This window comes from Typopeltis vanoorti, chromosome 19 (genome assembly GCF_054136105.1).
Source record: "Typopeltis vanoorti isolate ZY-2024b chromosome 19, IOZ_Tvanoo_1.0, whole genome shotgun sequence".
NCBI classification, from domain to species: domain Eukaryota; kingdom Metazoa; phylum Arthropoda; class Arachnida; order Uropygi; family Thelyphonidae; genus Typopeltis; species Typopeltis vanoorti.
This window is the reverse complement of record NC_143567.1, coordinates 9,100,884-9,114,172: the sequence shown is the minus strand read 5'-3', so window position 1 is coordinate 9,114,172 and position 13,289 is coordinate 9,100,884. Positions and strand designations below refer to the sequence as shown.

Here is a 13,289-nt window from a genome sequence, read left to right as displayed (position 1 = left end):
AGAGGAGAGTGTTTAAGTTAACTGTAGGAGAAAGTTTAATTCCTTGATGTAAATTTTTATTCCATTTTATTATTATTTCATTTAGGTAGACATTAAAAAGAGTTGCGGAGAGGGGACATCCCTGTCAGACCCCTTGGTTTATCTCTCGTATATGGTAGCTTGTGATTTAATCTTATTTGTATTTGATTATTTTCATATATACTTGTGATAGCTTTTAGGATATTATTTGGTATTTGTCTTTCTTTTAATATGTTTCTTTTAAATTTGTCAAATGCTTTTTCAAAGTCAATAAATGCAATATGTGTTTCTAAATTATATTCTCTTCTTTTCTCTATTATTAATTTTAGGCAAAAGGCCTGGTCTATACATGATCGTCCTTTTCTAAATCCATTCTTTACTTCTAGAATAAAGTTTTCGGAATATTTCATTAGTTTGTTATTTAAGATTCTGCTGTATATTTTGTAACAGGAATTTAGTATACTGTTACCTCTATAGTTTTTAGGATCATCTCTATTACCTTTTTTAAAGATAAGAATCACAATTGCTTTTTTCCATTCTATTGGGGGGGGGGGAAACCAGTTGAGTAAATTTTATTTAAAAAATAATGAGTCTTTCTTTGAATCTTGTTCCTGCATATTTATATAGTTCTGAACCTAGCTTATATTCTCAGGGTGATTTTCCGTTTCTTGTTTCTTTCAGGCTGATTTCTAATTCTTCTTTAGTTATTTCCTTTTTTTCATTAATTGTTTGCCAGTTGTCTTTTTTAAAATATTTGTCTGTCCACAGTTCTGTGTAGTAATTCTTCTAATTTCAATTTGGTGTTTAATTTTATGTTTTCTTTAGTATCTGCATTTAGGTGTTTCAAAATCGTATATACATTGGGTCTTATTTTATATAAATCATGTTCTAAATTAGAAACGATTTTGTTCCATGATTCTCTGTCTTTTTCTGACTTCTCTTTTAGCTATGGCTCTTATTCTCTTATATTCTATTTCATCTTCTAATCTTTTACTGCTTAACCATTTGTGATAGGCTTCTTTTTTCTTTTTGATTATTTCTTTGATTGTATCATCCCAGATCTTCAGTTTTTTTTTCTTTTATTGAATTTTTTGGTCTTTCCTAAGCTTTCATTTGCTGCTGCATTTAGTATCGTTTTTATATTAAGCCATTCTATTTCTATTTCTTCATTTTGTTTTATTTTATCTAGATATTGGTTAATTCTTTGTTCATACATTTGTGTCATTTGTTAGTCTAGTTTTATAAACAATTGTTTCAAATTTTCTTTCTGTTCTTGTTACTTGTAGCCATTTAGGTGGTAATCTTAATTTTATTTTAACAAGGAAGTGGTCACTGCTTATTTCGTATCCTCTGTGAACTGTAACATCTAGTGAAATTTTGATGTCTTTTCATTTAATATAAAATAATCTAATATTGATTTCCATCCTCTTGCTGCCCAAGTATATTTATGTATGTCTTTATGTTTATAGAAAGAAGTCATTATTTTTAGGTTATTATAAACTACAAAGTCAATCAATTTTTTACCATTCCTGTTTAGAGTATGTTCTCCATGTATTCCTATATTATTATTAATTTTCGTGTTTCCAATTCTTGCATTTAAGTCTCCTGCTAAAATTATGTGATGATTTTTATTTATTTTATTATATATGTTTTGTAGCTGATTATAAAAATCAATATTATCCTGTTCACTTCCTTCTTCTGGGGCATATAAACCAATTATTGTTAAGTAGCCTCTATCTATTTTTATTCTAGCTTCTATTATTCTTTCATTCCATAATTTATAATGTTTTAGCTGTTTTGAAAGGGAGTTATGAATTCAAATCATGACTCCTGCTCGTGCTCTTTGGTCTCTGTCGACTCCACTGTATATCACATTAAAATTTTCAGTTCTCATAGTTCCTTTTAATTTCTTTTTTGTGTCAGTGATTACTGCCATTTTAAAGTTTCTTTCATTTAATAACTTGTCTAATTCTATTTCTTTATATGCTATTTACATTCCAGTTTGCTATGTGTATTATATTTTGTCGTTTCCATTTTTGTTTTACCTTTTCCATTCCAGGGTCGTTTCCCATAGATTCAATCCGATTATCTTTTTCTGTCAGCTTACAAGTAGGATTATGTTCTCCATGTCAGGGGACTAGCCTGACGATGGAATAGTTTAGTGGTAGGGCTGCTACCTTAAGGCTTCTGAACTAGCCTTCCGAATTTAAACCCATAGAAGAAATAGGGTATGTTGAAGGGGAAAGAGTAGATTATAGAAGAATTATAGAGAGGGCATAGTTGTAAGGCCAGAAATGAAAAGACCCCATGGCCCTCGAGTACTCTAATAGCATACTGGTCATAAAATAAGAAGAGTTGGCTGATAAGGCCTTATAGGAAAGATTAAAGTAAGTGGATCTTCCTCAAAGTAGAAGAAGGAGAGGATAGATCCAGCTAGGGGTCCATGGGAGTGCTGCTTCTCTTACAATCAAGATGATTGCCCCTTACGGTCCTGTTGGTCCACAAGTCCTTATTCAGTATGTTCAGACCACTCCACCATATATATACACACATGCGTGCATGCTCACCCACACATGGTGGGCTTCCCTACCTGCCACCCAGGGGACGCGCTCTCTAGGGGTTACAGGGTCCCCCCGAGAGAGAGATATTATTTCATACAAATTAATTAGCAGCAGTTTGAGTACAGAGTCCTGTGGAACATCACTGGTCACCTTTGTTTTGAATTTTTACTCTAGCATATACTACTCAGATTTAAGGGTCTTAGTCCAGATGGTATTCCTTCAGTTTTGCTTATAACTTGTGCCCTGGAATTAAACCCATCCCATATCATCTATATAAGTTGTCTATTCATCTGCCACCTACCGACAGCACAGACAGAAGCCTTTATCCAACCAGTACCTAAATAGGGAGATAAAAGTCAGCCACCATCCTATTGCTCTCACCTCAGTAGTCTCAGAAGTGATGGAGAAGATCATCATCAACCAGCTTCTTTATTATCTGGATTCCCATCAGATCACCAGTATGGATTCTGTCATTCTCATTCTATTGCAGACCTTGGTAAGCCACTTTTGGACACAGACTTGATTAATCAAACAACCAGTGCAAAAATTGTATGGGACAAAATATGGGAAATGAAAGTTAGATATAGAACACACCATTTATCTACCTTAAAACATAATGGCTTTGGCTCAGTCTTAAGTGTGACACTCTTTCCTATCAAATTTTATTCAGTCATTGCCTTGTAGGAGGAAGCTGTTCAGTGTTCTGTATGTTGATGACCACACAATTTACTGTCACTCATAATATGAGGATGATAGACAACTTCAACAAGCAAACAATCATATCTCTCTCTCTCTTCATGGGCTCTTAGTAATGGGTTTAGGTTTCTGCAGGAAAAAAGTGTTGTGTACACTTCTGCTGAAAACACACTCTTTATCCAAATCCTGAGTTAAGAATCAGGTGAATATTATAGGAACATTAGCTAAGTTCTTAGGCCTCATCTTTGGCAGAAAGTTTACATTCCTTGCAAACATTCATCAACTAATTCTACTTTTGAGAGAAACGACATGAAATTAAGAATTATCAACATATTAGCACAAGAAATGTATATTTAATATATCACCAGATATTTCAGTTTAAAAATAATAAACTATCATCAGTGGCTTGAAAGGAAACCATTTTTTACGAGGTAGAATACAAACAGTTGATCATTCAAAATTAGAACAAGCCACATGAGTTACATCGCTAATCATGATATCGTTTCACTGAAGAAAGGTAAACATGAGTACAGAAATAAATTACATGTATAAATTTACAATGTCATACATAAACTTAATTTATAAAATCATATTAAAGATATCATTAGACAGATGTGGTATCTAGTTCTTAATTTAAAAAAAAAAAATAATAATAATCTGTTATTCGGATCAAACTTTCCCTGATTTAAGTTAGGGCATTGAAGTAAGGCCTCAGCACTCTCTTTGAATAGGTCTTCAAATTTATACTGATATCTGTGTAGAAGGAGAGTTTTAGACCATAGAATATTGTGGAACAAATCCAAAATCTGAAAACACACCCCAACTCGACATCACAAGAGTTAAAGAAGCCTGAATGGCAAAGAAATGGAGCTAGCTGAGGAATTAGATAAGTACCACATCGACATAATATGGGTGACTGAAACAAAAAAGTCCAAAACTGCTGAGATCTTTCTGAGTAATAAATGCAAAATGTTATATTCAGGAAATGACAATCAAGGAAAAGAAGGAGTAGCCATAGTATTCAACACAAAATACGAGGCTAATCTTCTTCAATGGCAGGCAGTCTCAAGTAGAGTGATGTGGGCTAATATCAGAATGGGGAACTGGACAATGAGACTTATTTGTGCCTATGGTCCCACAGAAGGTTATACTGTGGTAGAAGTGGAGGAATTTTTTAATGCTTTAGAGAAAGCAACTGATACAATGAAAAAGGAAAAGTTGGTCCTTGATGGGAATCTAAAATAGCAGAGTAGGAAATGATTGTCAGACATAAAAAAAAAATATTTTGGAAAAATTTGGAGAAAAGAGCAAAGCTAATAATAAGCAAATACCTGTTGGATTTCTGTTCAGGACATGGACTGGTTATTACTAACACCATGTTCCAACATAAAAATGTGCACAAATTCACATGGAGAGAAGAGGCAAGGAATAAGAAAAACTCATTGACTATGTTATTGTTGATAATGATGTTTTCTCTCTGGTACAGGACACCAGAATGTACAGAGGATTAGAAATTGGAAGATCACTATTTAGTGTTGAGCAGGATAAAATTGAATTTCATAGTGAAAAGAGTAACATGTAAGAAATTTTTAAAGCGAATAAAGGTTGAGCAGCTCGCAGATGTGAACTGTAGACTAAAATACACAAAGATTATTGAAGAAAAAATGAAAGAGTTTGAGAACAGAAACCAAACCGTGGAGATTCAGTGGCAAGCCTTGAAGAAAACCCAAATTGATTCAGCCAGAGAGGCATGTGGTGAGGTTGTATGCAAGGATAGAAAAATCAGAATTCCATGGTGGACACAGGAAGTTAAAGAGGCAGTGAAGGAAAAGAAGAAAGCATATCAAAAGTTCCTGGCAAATAAGTCAGCTTGTGCTGTTAGAGAATACAGAGACAAATGCAAGAAAGCTAAACACTGTGTAAAACTAGCTAAACAAAAGTCATGGGAGGACTTTGGCAAGAACATAGAAAATAAATATCAAGAAGGTGGCAAAATATTCTGGAGGTTGTTGAAGAAGCTTAGAAATGGAGGAAAGAGTGCTGTAAAAGGAGTTAGAGATGATAAAGTCACATGAAAACGGGAGAAAAAGATATCCTTGAAGTATGGAGTAATTACTTCGAAAAATTGCTAAATGAAACAAGCTTATAGCACAGTGGTAAAAAACACTCAACACACATACAGTCAGGAATCCATATCCTATCCATACTTGAAGTAGAAAAAGCCATCAGAGGCTTGAAATGTGGAAAGGCAGCATGAGTAGATGATATTTGACCAGAAATGCTCAAGTATGGTGGTATAAAAACCTTACAGTGGCTGCACTGCATAGTTCAGAAAGCCTGGACAGAGGGACGAATTCCTGATGATTGGAGTAGAGCTCTAAAAGTACCCATATATAAAAAGGGAAATAAAACTGAATGTGAGAATTACAGAGGTATTTCCCTACTGAGTGTTCCTGGCAAGATTTATGCCAGTATAATTGAGAAACGGTTGAGAATTGTGCAAGAAAAGCTTGGTGATGAACAGTTGGATTCAGGCCAAATAGAGGCTGTCAGGATCAGATCTTCACTTTACAACAAATATTTGAGAAATCATGGGTATATAACAAAGATCTGTATTTAAGTTTTGTTGATCTGGAAAAGGCATATGACTAGGTGCCAAGAGAGAAGCTATTCAATACACTATAGTTATATGGTGTGAATGGGGCATTATATCAAGCGATACTTAGTCTTTATTTGAGTTGTAAGTCAGCAGTTAGAATTGAAGGAAGTACAGGAAGATGGTTTAATGTTAAATCTGGTATGAGACAAGGATGTACATTATCTATATGGATCACATTATGAAGGAAAGTGGTATTAAACATGATATCAGAATTGGAGATGTTAATGCAGCTCTTTGCTTTAAACAGACGATGTTATATTTCTAAATAAATCCGCTACAAGTTTGCAAAATTCCCTGACTAAATTGAATAACTGTTGTAATAAATATGGTATGAAGGTGAGCATTAAAAAGACAATGACAATGAAAATAGGTAGAATCGTTGAAAATGTCAACTGTGTTGTGAACAGAGAACCTGTGGAACAAGTAAAACATTTCAGCTACTTAGGCACGATTTTTAGTGAAGATGGTAAATTAAATATTGAAATAGACAACAGAATCAACAAAGCTGGTATGGTAGGAAGTCAATTGAATAAATTCATACCGAATAAGAGAGAAATTAGTTGGAACACTAAATTAGCTGTATACAAGACAGTGTTCAAACCAGTTTTAACTTATGGATCTGAGAGCTGGGTCAGAAGTAAAACACTTGACCAAAGACTAGAGACAGCAGATATGAGAGTCCTGAGAAAGATTAGAGGCATGAACAGATGGCATCAATGGCAATATCATATTAAAAACGAGGATATTAGGAAAGAACTTGACATTGTCATCATCCAGGAATGCCTTTGCAGAGCTTATCTCTGGTGGTATGGTCACTTAAACAGAATGGGTGAGAAAAGATTAGCAAAAACAAGTGTTCTCTGTCAGGTTGGCAGGAAAACAACCCAGAGTAAGACCAAGATATAGGTGGATTGATACGGTACAAAGTGCCTTAGATGATAGAAATATAAGATCTGATAATGTTGGGGTCTTGACAAGTAACAAACTGATTTGGAGGAATATTGTAGATAGGAAGTTAGTAATGATGTAATTTTTTCATGTAGTACTATCATATCCTGTACACCACTTGAGGGTACATGTCAGGAATTTGATGATGGTAAATGTTGTGGTTTGTCTCTATTTCATGTTGCGGCAATCCAGACATCAGATTTGGTGTGAAGAATATAAAATTGATGTTTTTGTATTCCTTTTTCTATAGAGCATCCTGTTTGTCCAAAGTAAGAAAGATGACAGTCACATGGAACTTGGCATACACCAGAGAGAGACATAGTTGAGCGTTTATCCTTAGACAATGGGAAATAGGTTGATATTTTATTAATAGGAATATAAGTAGCTCTTAGATCATATTTCTTCAGAATTCTTGAAATTGGTTCTGAAATTTTGGAGATTCATGGGATTGGAACTCGATGTATTGATTTTTTGTTATTTTGGTTTGGCTTGTAGGAGTCAATCAAATGTTGTGTAGTCCTTTCGGAGAAGCCATATAATTTGATAGTAGAAAGTTCTTTCTGTAAATGATGGGGAGTTGAACAATTAGTTCTAGATCATCGAATTAAGCATTTTATGATTCCTGTCTTTTGAGAAGGATGATGAGCAGATTGTTTGAGAATGTAACGTCCAGTAAAATTTAGTTTTTTCTAAACAGATGTTATTAAATTACCTGATGGTGAGCGGATGAGAAGTATCTCTAAAAAGGATAATTGGTTGTCTTTTTCAATTTCCATGGTGAACTTGATACAAGGGTGTAAAGTATTGATTTGGGCTGATAAGGAAGGTAAGGAATATCTGTTGTGAGGCTGTACTGCAAAAATGTCGTCTATATATATATATATATATCTAACCCAAAATGAAGGTTGAGGATATATAGATGAAAAAAAGGATGTCTTCTAAATGCTCCAAATAAAAGTTGGCTAGAGCAGGGAAAAGTGGACTTCGAATGGTGAGCTTCGATATAGAATCGCTATTCACAAATGTACCTCTCAAAGAGACTTTACAATTACTTACTGACGTCTTCCCACAAGATATCGTAAAATTTTTCGAATTCGTAATACACTCCGGATATTTTTTGTGTCAAAACAAATTTTACAACAGTAGAAGGAACTTCCATGGGAATTCCACTTTCCCCTGCTCTAGCCAACTTTTATTTGGAGCATTTAGAAGACATCCTTTTTTCATCTATATACCTCAACTTTCATTTTGGGTTATATATACGCGACACTTTTGCAATGTGGCCTCACAACAGAGATTCCGTAACTTCCTTTTTAGCCAAAATCAATGCTTTACACTCTCGTATCAAGTTCACCATGGAAATTGAAAAAGCAACAAATTATTCTTTTTAGACATCCTTCTCATCCGCTCACCATCAGGTAATTTAACAACATCTGTTTACAGAAAACTCACTTTTACTGGCCATTACATGCTCAAACAATCTGCTCACCATCCTTCTCAAAAGACAGAAATCATAAAATGTTTAATTCGACGAGCTAGAACTAATTGTTCAACTCCACATCGTTTACAGAAAGAACTTTCTACTATCAAATTAAATGGCTTCTCTGAAAGGACTGTACAACATCTGTTCGACTCGTACAAGCCAAACCAAAACAACAAAGAATCAACACGTTGAGTTCCAATCCCACGTATCTCCAGAATTTCAGAACTAATTTCAAGAATTTCAACAGCTACTTATATTCCTATCAATAAAATATCCACCTATTTCCCATTGTCTAAAGATAAATGCTCAACTATGTTTCTTCCTGGTGTAAACCAAGTTCCTGGTGCAAACAGGACACTCTATAGAAAAAAGAATACAAGAACATCAATCTTATATTCTTCACAGCAAATCCAATAAGTCTGGATTGGCGCAACACAGAATAGAGATAAACCACAACATTCTCTGGTCCAAAACTCACCTTCTACACAGGTGTTGGTATTAATTCAAATGCCTATTCAAAGAGAGTGCTGAGGCCTTACTTCAATGCCCTAACTTGAATCGGAATGACTGCCTATCCTTGTCAAAAATATGAGAAAGTTTGATCCGAATAACACATTAATTATTATTTATTTATTTATTTTTAATTAAGACCTTCTGGATACTATATCTGTCTAATGATATCTTTAGTGTGATTTTATAAATTAAGTTTTTGTATGACGTAAATTTATGCATGTAATTTATTTTTGCATTCTTTACCTTTCTTCAGTGAAATGATATCATGATTAGCGATGTAACATCATGCAGCTCGTTTTAATTTCGAATGATCAATTGTTTGTATTCTACCTTGTAATAAAACTGTTTCCTGTCAAGCCACTGATGATAGTTTGCTATTTTCAAACCGAAATATCTGGCAGTATATTAAATATACTTTTCTTGTGCTTACGTGTTGATAATTCTTAATTCGTCAACTAATGGAAAAGTGCATGAGAGCATTGAATCTCCTGTAGACTTTGGACCCATAATTCAGCTTTTGAACATATAACTGCACAATAAATGTAAAGCAAACGATCAGTTGTATGTTCAAAAACTGGATTTTGGGTCCAAAGTCTGCAGTTCTATCAGACAAGGAGCCTGCGATGGTTGGATCCTATCCATCATCTGAGTATACAGAGGTAGCCTTTATTTCAAATCAAATAAACCAGCTCTGTTTCTTTGAAGGAAATGTTTGTCTCTTAACTATGCCTTAAAAATATTCTCTTCCAGAGCATCTCCTCCATGGACTAGCTTCTTTTCTGTATGTTGGAAGACTCAATATTACTCACACTAGACTGCCGTATATTTTTTGGTGTTAAACATTATTCAAGCTTTGAGCATGAATATTGACAACATTACCCTCGCCAAACATAGCAGCATTCCTCCATGACAGGTTTGCCTCTATCATGCAATCTCTTACTGTGCCAACTCAGTACTATTTATTATTACCTTGAGTGTTGCTGTAACTTGTTTGGTTTAGCACAGTATGACCTTTGCTGTCCTTGAACCAACCAATGAGCTGCTCTAGTTTTTTTTTTTTTTTTTATGTGAAAAGTTTTCAATAATTACAAGAATCAGAGAAAAACAGTTACAGTGGTATGGACATGTGTACAGAATGCCTACTAAAAGGTTTCCTCAAATTCTCCAAAACAGACGAGTGGAAGGAAAGATGCCGCTGGGAAGAAAACATCAAGAGTATAAGTGGTGTGTGAACTATTAGAGAAATTTAAATAACGTGGCTGCTGATTAGATTGGACTAGAAAGCTATTGTTCGTGGTAGCCTCAGCCTTCTTTAGGCAGATGAGGAAAATTATGGTATTGTAATTTAAATATTGCTCAAATTTCTGCAAAGCCAGAATTTCGCTTAATCTTCTTTTTAAATTAAATTTTTAAAGATATAATATAGAAATTGTATCAATGATAATGGAAGGCATTTAGCAGATTTATCTCTAAGGTCAATTCTTTATTTTACTCTCTCCCTACACAGTGTTTTTGAAAACAATGTGATCTCTGAAATAGGCTGTAGATTAAATAAAATAGTCTATCTAAAATCTGAAAATTTTCATATTAACTAAAAATCCTGCAAAACAGGACTATTTAAATACTGGATGACTATAAAAATTCTAAGAATGATAATCTCCTTTCTAGATGATTCATTTATCACTTATAACATCAATTTTTCAGATTTTGAGTTTTATTGTCAGTTAATAATACTTGCTGTTTCAATACCTTTCAATAATACTTTTTCAGTTACGTGGATTATACATGGCCAGACAGTTGAGTTTTGCAGGTGTGGCATTCAAAATTGAAGAAATACCTTTAATCAAAACTTTTATCGAAATGTATAATGATTCTGTTAAATTGGTAAGTCCCGTTTAAAAATTCTTATACTTTTATTCCTTAACTAATACAAAGAGTGGATTGAGAGATTTCTCTAATCTGTTGTGGTAGATGACATGGATAGTCAGGCTGCGATCAGTATTCATGGTAAAACAGATATCAGGTGAAACTAAATATTGCAACTTAATATTTTTGGTGCTGATTACATGTGACATCACTCTTTGAATGGCCACTGGCTTTTTTTTTTCTTTTAAGATGTAATACTTTAAAAGGTCGAAAGAACAACTGTACAAGAAAAAATATCGGACACAAAACAACCTCCCGGATGACATAGCGATTTTCAATTTGTCAAATCATAGCCTCACAAAAAATGAATCTGACATTCTCAAAAAAGATTTTAATTTCGCGATTATGCCCAAACACATTCCTAAAATGGATTTTATGTGTGGAATTGAAAAAGGCCTATATCCACTACCACAAAACATGGCCGACACTATTAGATTCAAAAGTACAATAATCCTAGCCAAAGCCAAACAACCTGTTCTCAATATGTCTCCTTATGATAGAAAGGCAATTCTCAACTTGAAGAAAAACAAAGATATCATTATTACAAAAGCTGATAAGGGAAATTCTACAGTTATCCTCAACTCTAAAGATTATTATGCTAAGTTAAACGTATTACTATCAGACAACTTCACTTATAAGATCCTAGATAGACATCCCACAATAAAAAATCATAATGAAACAAACCAACTAATCAGAAATTGTAATATTTGGCCAGAAGAAGTGAAGAGAACACTAAAATCCTCACATCCTATCACTCCAAGACTATATGGGACACCTAAAATACATAAACAGGATATACCTCTCCGTCCAATAGTTGATGGAAGATCATGACCAACCTACCTTTTGGCAAAGCATCTTGCAAACTTATTAAATAATAAAATAAGATCAACAGAATCCTATATCAAGAATAGTCAACATTTTGTAAATAAACTCCAAGCCATTAAGATTCCACCAACAGACATACTAGCCAGTCTAGATGTTGTATCCCTTTTCACCAATGTACCAGTAGAAGAGGTAATAAACATCATCCAAGATCTCTTTCCTCTAGACATCACACAGATGTTTAGACACTGCCTTCAATCTAATTTCTTCAAGGTTAACAACACCATATACCAACAATTAGAAGGCCTAGCAATGGGAAGCCCACTATCACCATCTTGTGCAGACCTTTTCATGGAAAAACTTGAAAAAGAAATTCTCTCTGCAATCTCTCCGAGACCATCTACATGGTGGAGATATGTGGATGATATCTTCATCATATGGCAAGACATCTTAGATAACCTAAAATCGTTTTGTGGATAAAATCAACTCAATACATAGCAAGATAAAATTCACTCCGAAAGTGGAAAACAACAACCAACTGCATTTTTTAGATATCTTGATAAAAAAAACAACCTAACAGCATCAAATTATCCATTTACAGAAAGCCCACAGATACTGGAGGATATCTTCATTATACTTCAAACCCTCACAAGACACACAAACTGAGCATTATCCACATGTTGAAACATAGAGCCAAAAAGTTTATATCAGAAGAGGAGGATACACAGAATGAACTCTCCCTAATAGCCAACACATTATCACAAAATGGATATCCTCAAAACATCATCAAAAAATATCTATAGAATGACAACCCCAGACAAGAAAAACCCCACTGCCAGCACATTTCTACTGTAGTGATACCTTTCATCAAGTCAATTTCTTATCAAATAGCAAGAATACTAAGAGCCTACAACATCAGAGTGGTCTTCAAGCCAACCACCAACATCAGACAAGTTTTAGGATCCCCAAAAGATAAAGTGCCGTTCTACAAATATCCAAGAGTATATTACATTCCCTATTCCTGTGGTCTTGCCTACATCGGACAAACTTCACGAAGTTTAGAAATTAGACAAAAAAAGAACATGTTGGTGATGTAAACCACAACAGAAGCATCTCTTCCGGCTTAGCACATCATTTCTGTACGTTAATCACACGATAGATTGGCAAAACAGCTCCATGCCATATCTCGATGACAACTACAGGCATCGTTTATTTAAGGAAGCCACAATAGTGTCAATAACCGGTGGAAACCTCAACAGAAATCAGGGTGTAATTCTAAACAGTTTGTGGAAAAACTTGATCCTCTCTCTCAATCAATCTGAACTATAGCTAGTCAGTAATCACATTACACGTCTATAACGCATGCGTGATAATGAATAAGAACAATAAGTTCTCCCTGTCACGCGAAACATGTAACCATAGCTACTAGTTGGTTTACAACGTTTTTTATGTTCCTTTCGATTTGCATTTACTAGTTTTCATATCTCCGTAAAATATCTCCTTGAAAAAGCCAGACAGTTTGCTGGCGAAACTGGTAGGTTTTAATATAAGTTTTATTGTAAACTGGTCTATATTAATAAAATTGTACTTCTATTATAAAACGACCAAATATGTATAATTTAAATACTTTAAAAGGTCATTTTCATCTTACCATTTGTTGCAT

The 13,289-nt window shown here is 34.1% G+C and overlaps 1 protein-coding gene across 1 annotated transcript in view; it reads left to right on the top strand.

Annotated features, from left to right (window-relative positions):
- Positions 1-13,289, top strand: part of LOC150095842 (protein strawberry notch homolog 1-like) — a 447,536-nt gene that overhangs the window by 140,728 nt on the left and 293,519 nt on the right. The window contains exon 10 of the mRNA XM_090408811.1: positions 10,649-10,762. Coding sequence (XP_090264937.1) covers positions 10,649-10,762 — 114 coding nt within the window. The remainder of the gene's footprint in view (positions 1-10,648; positions 10,763-13,289) is intronic.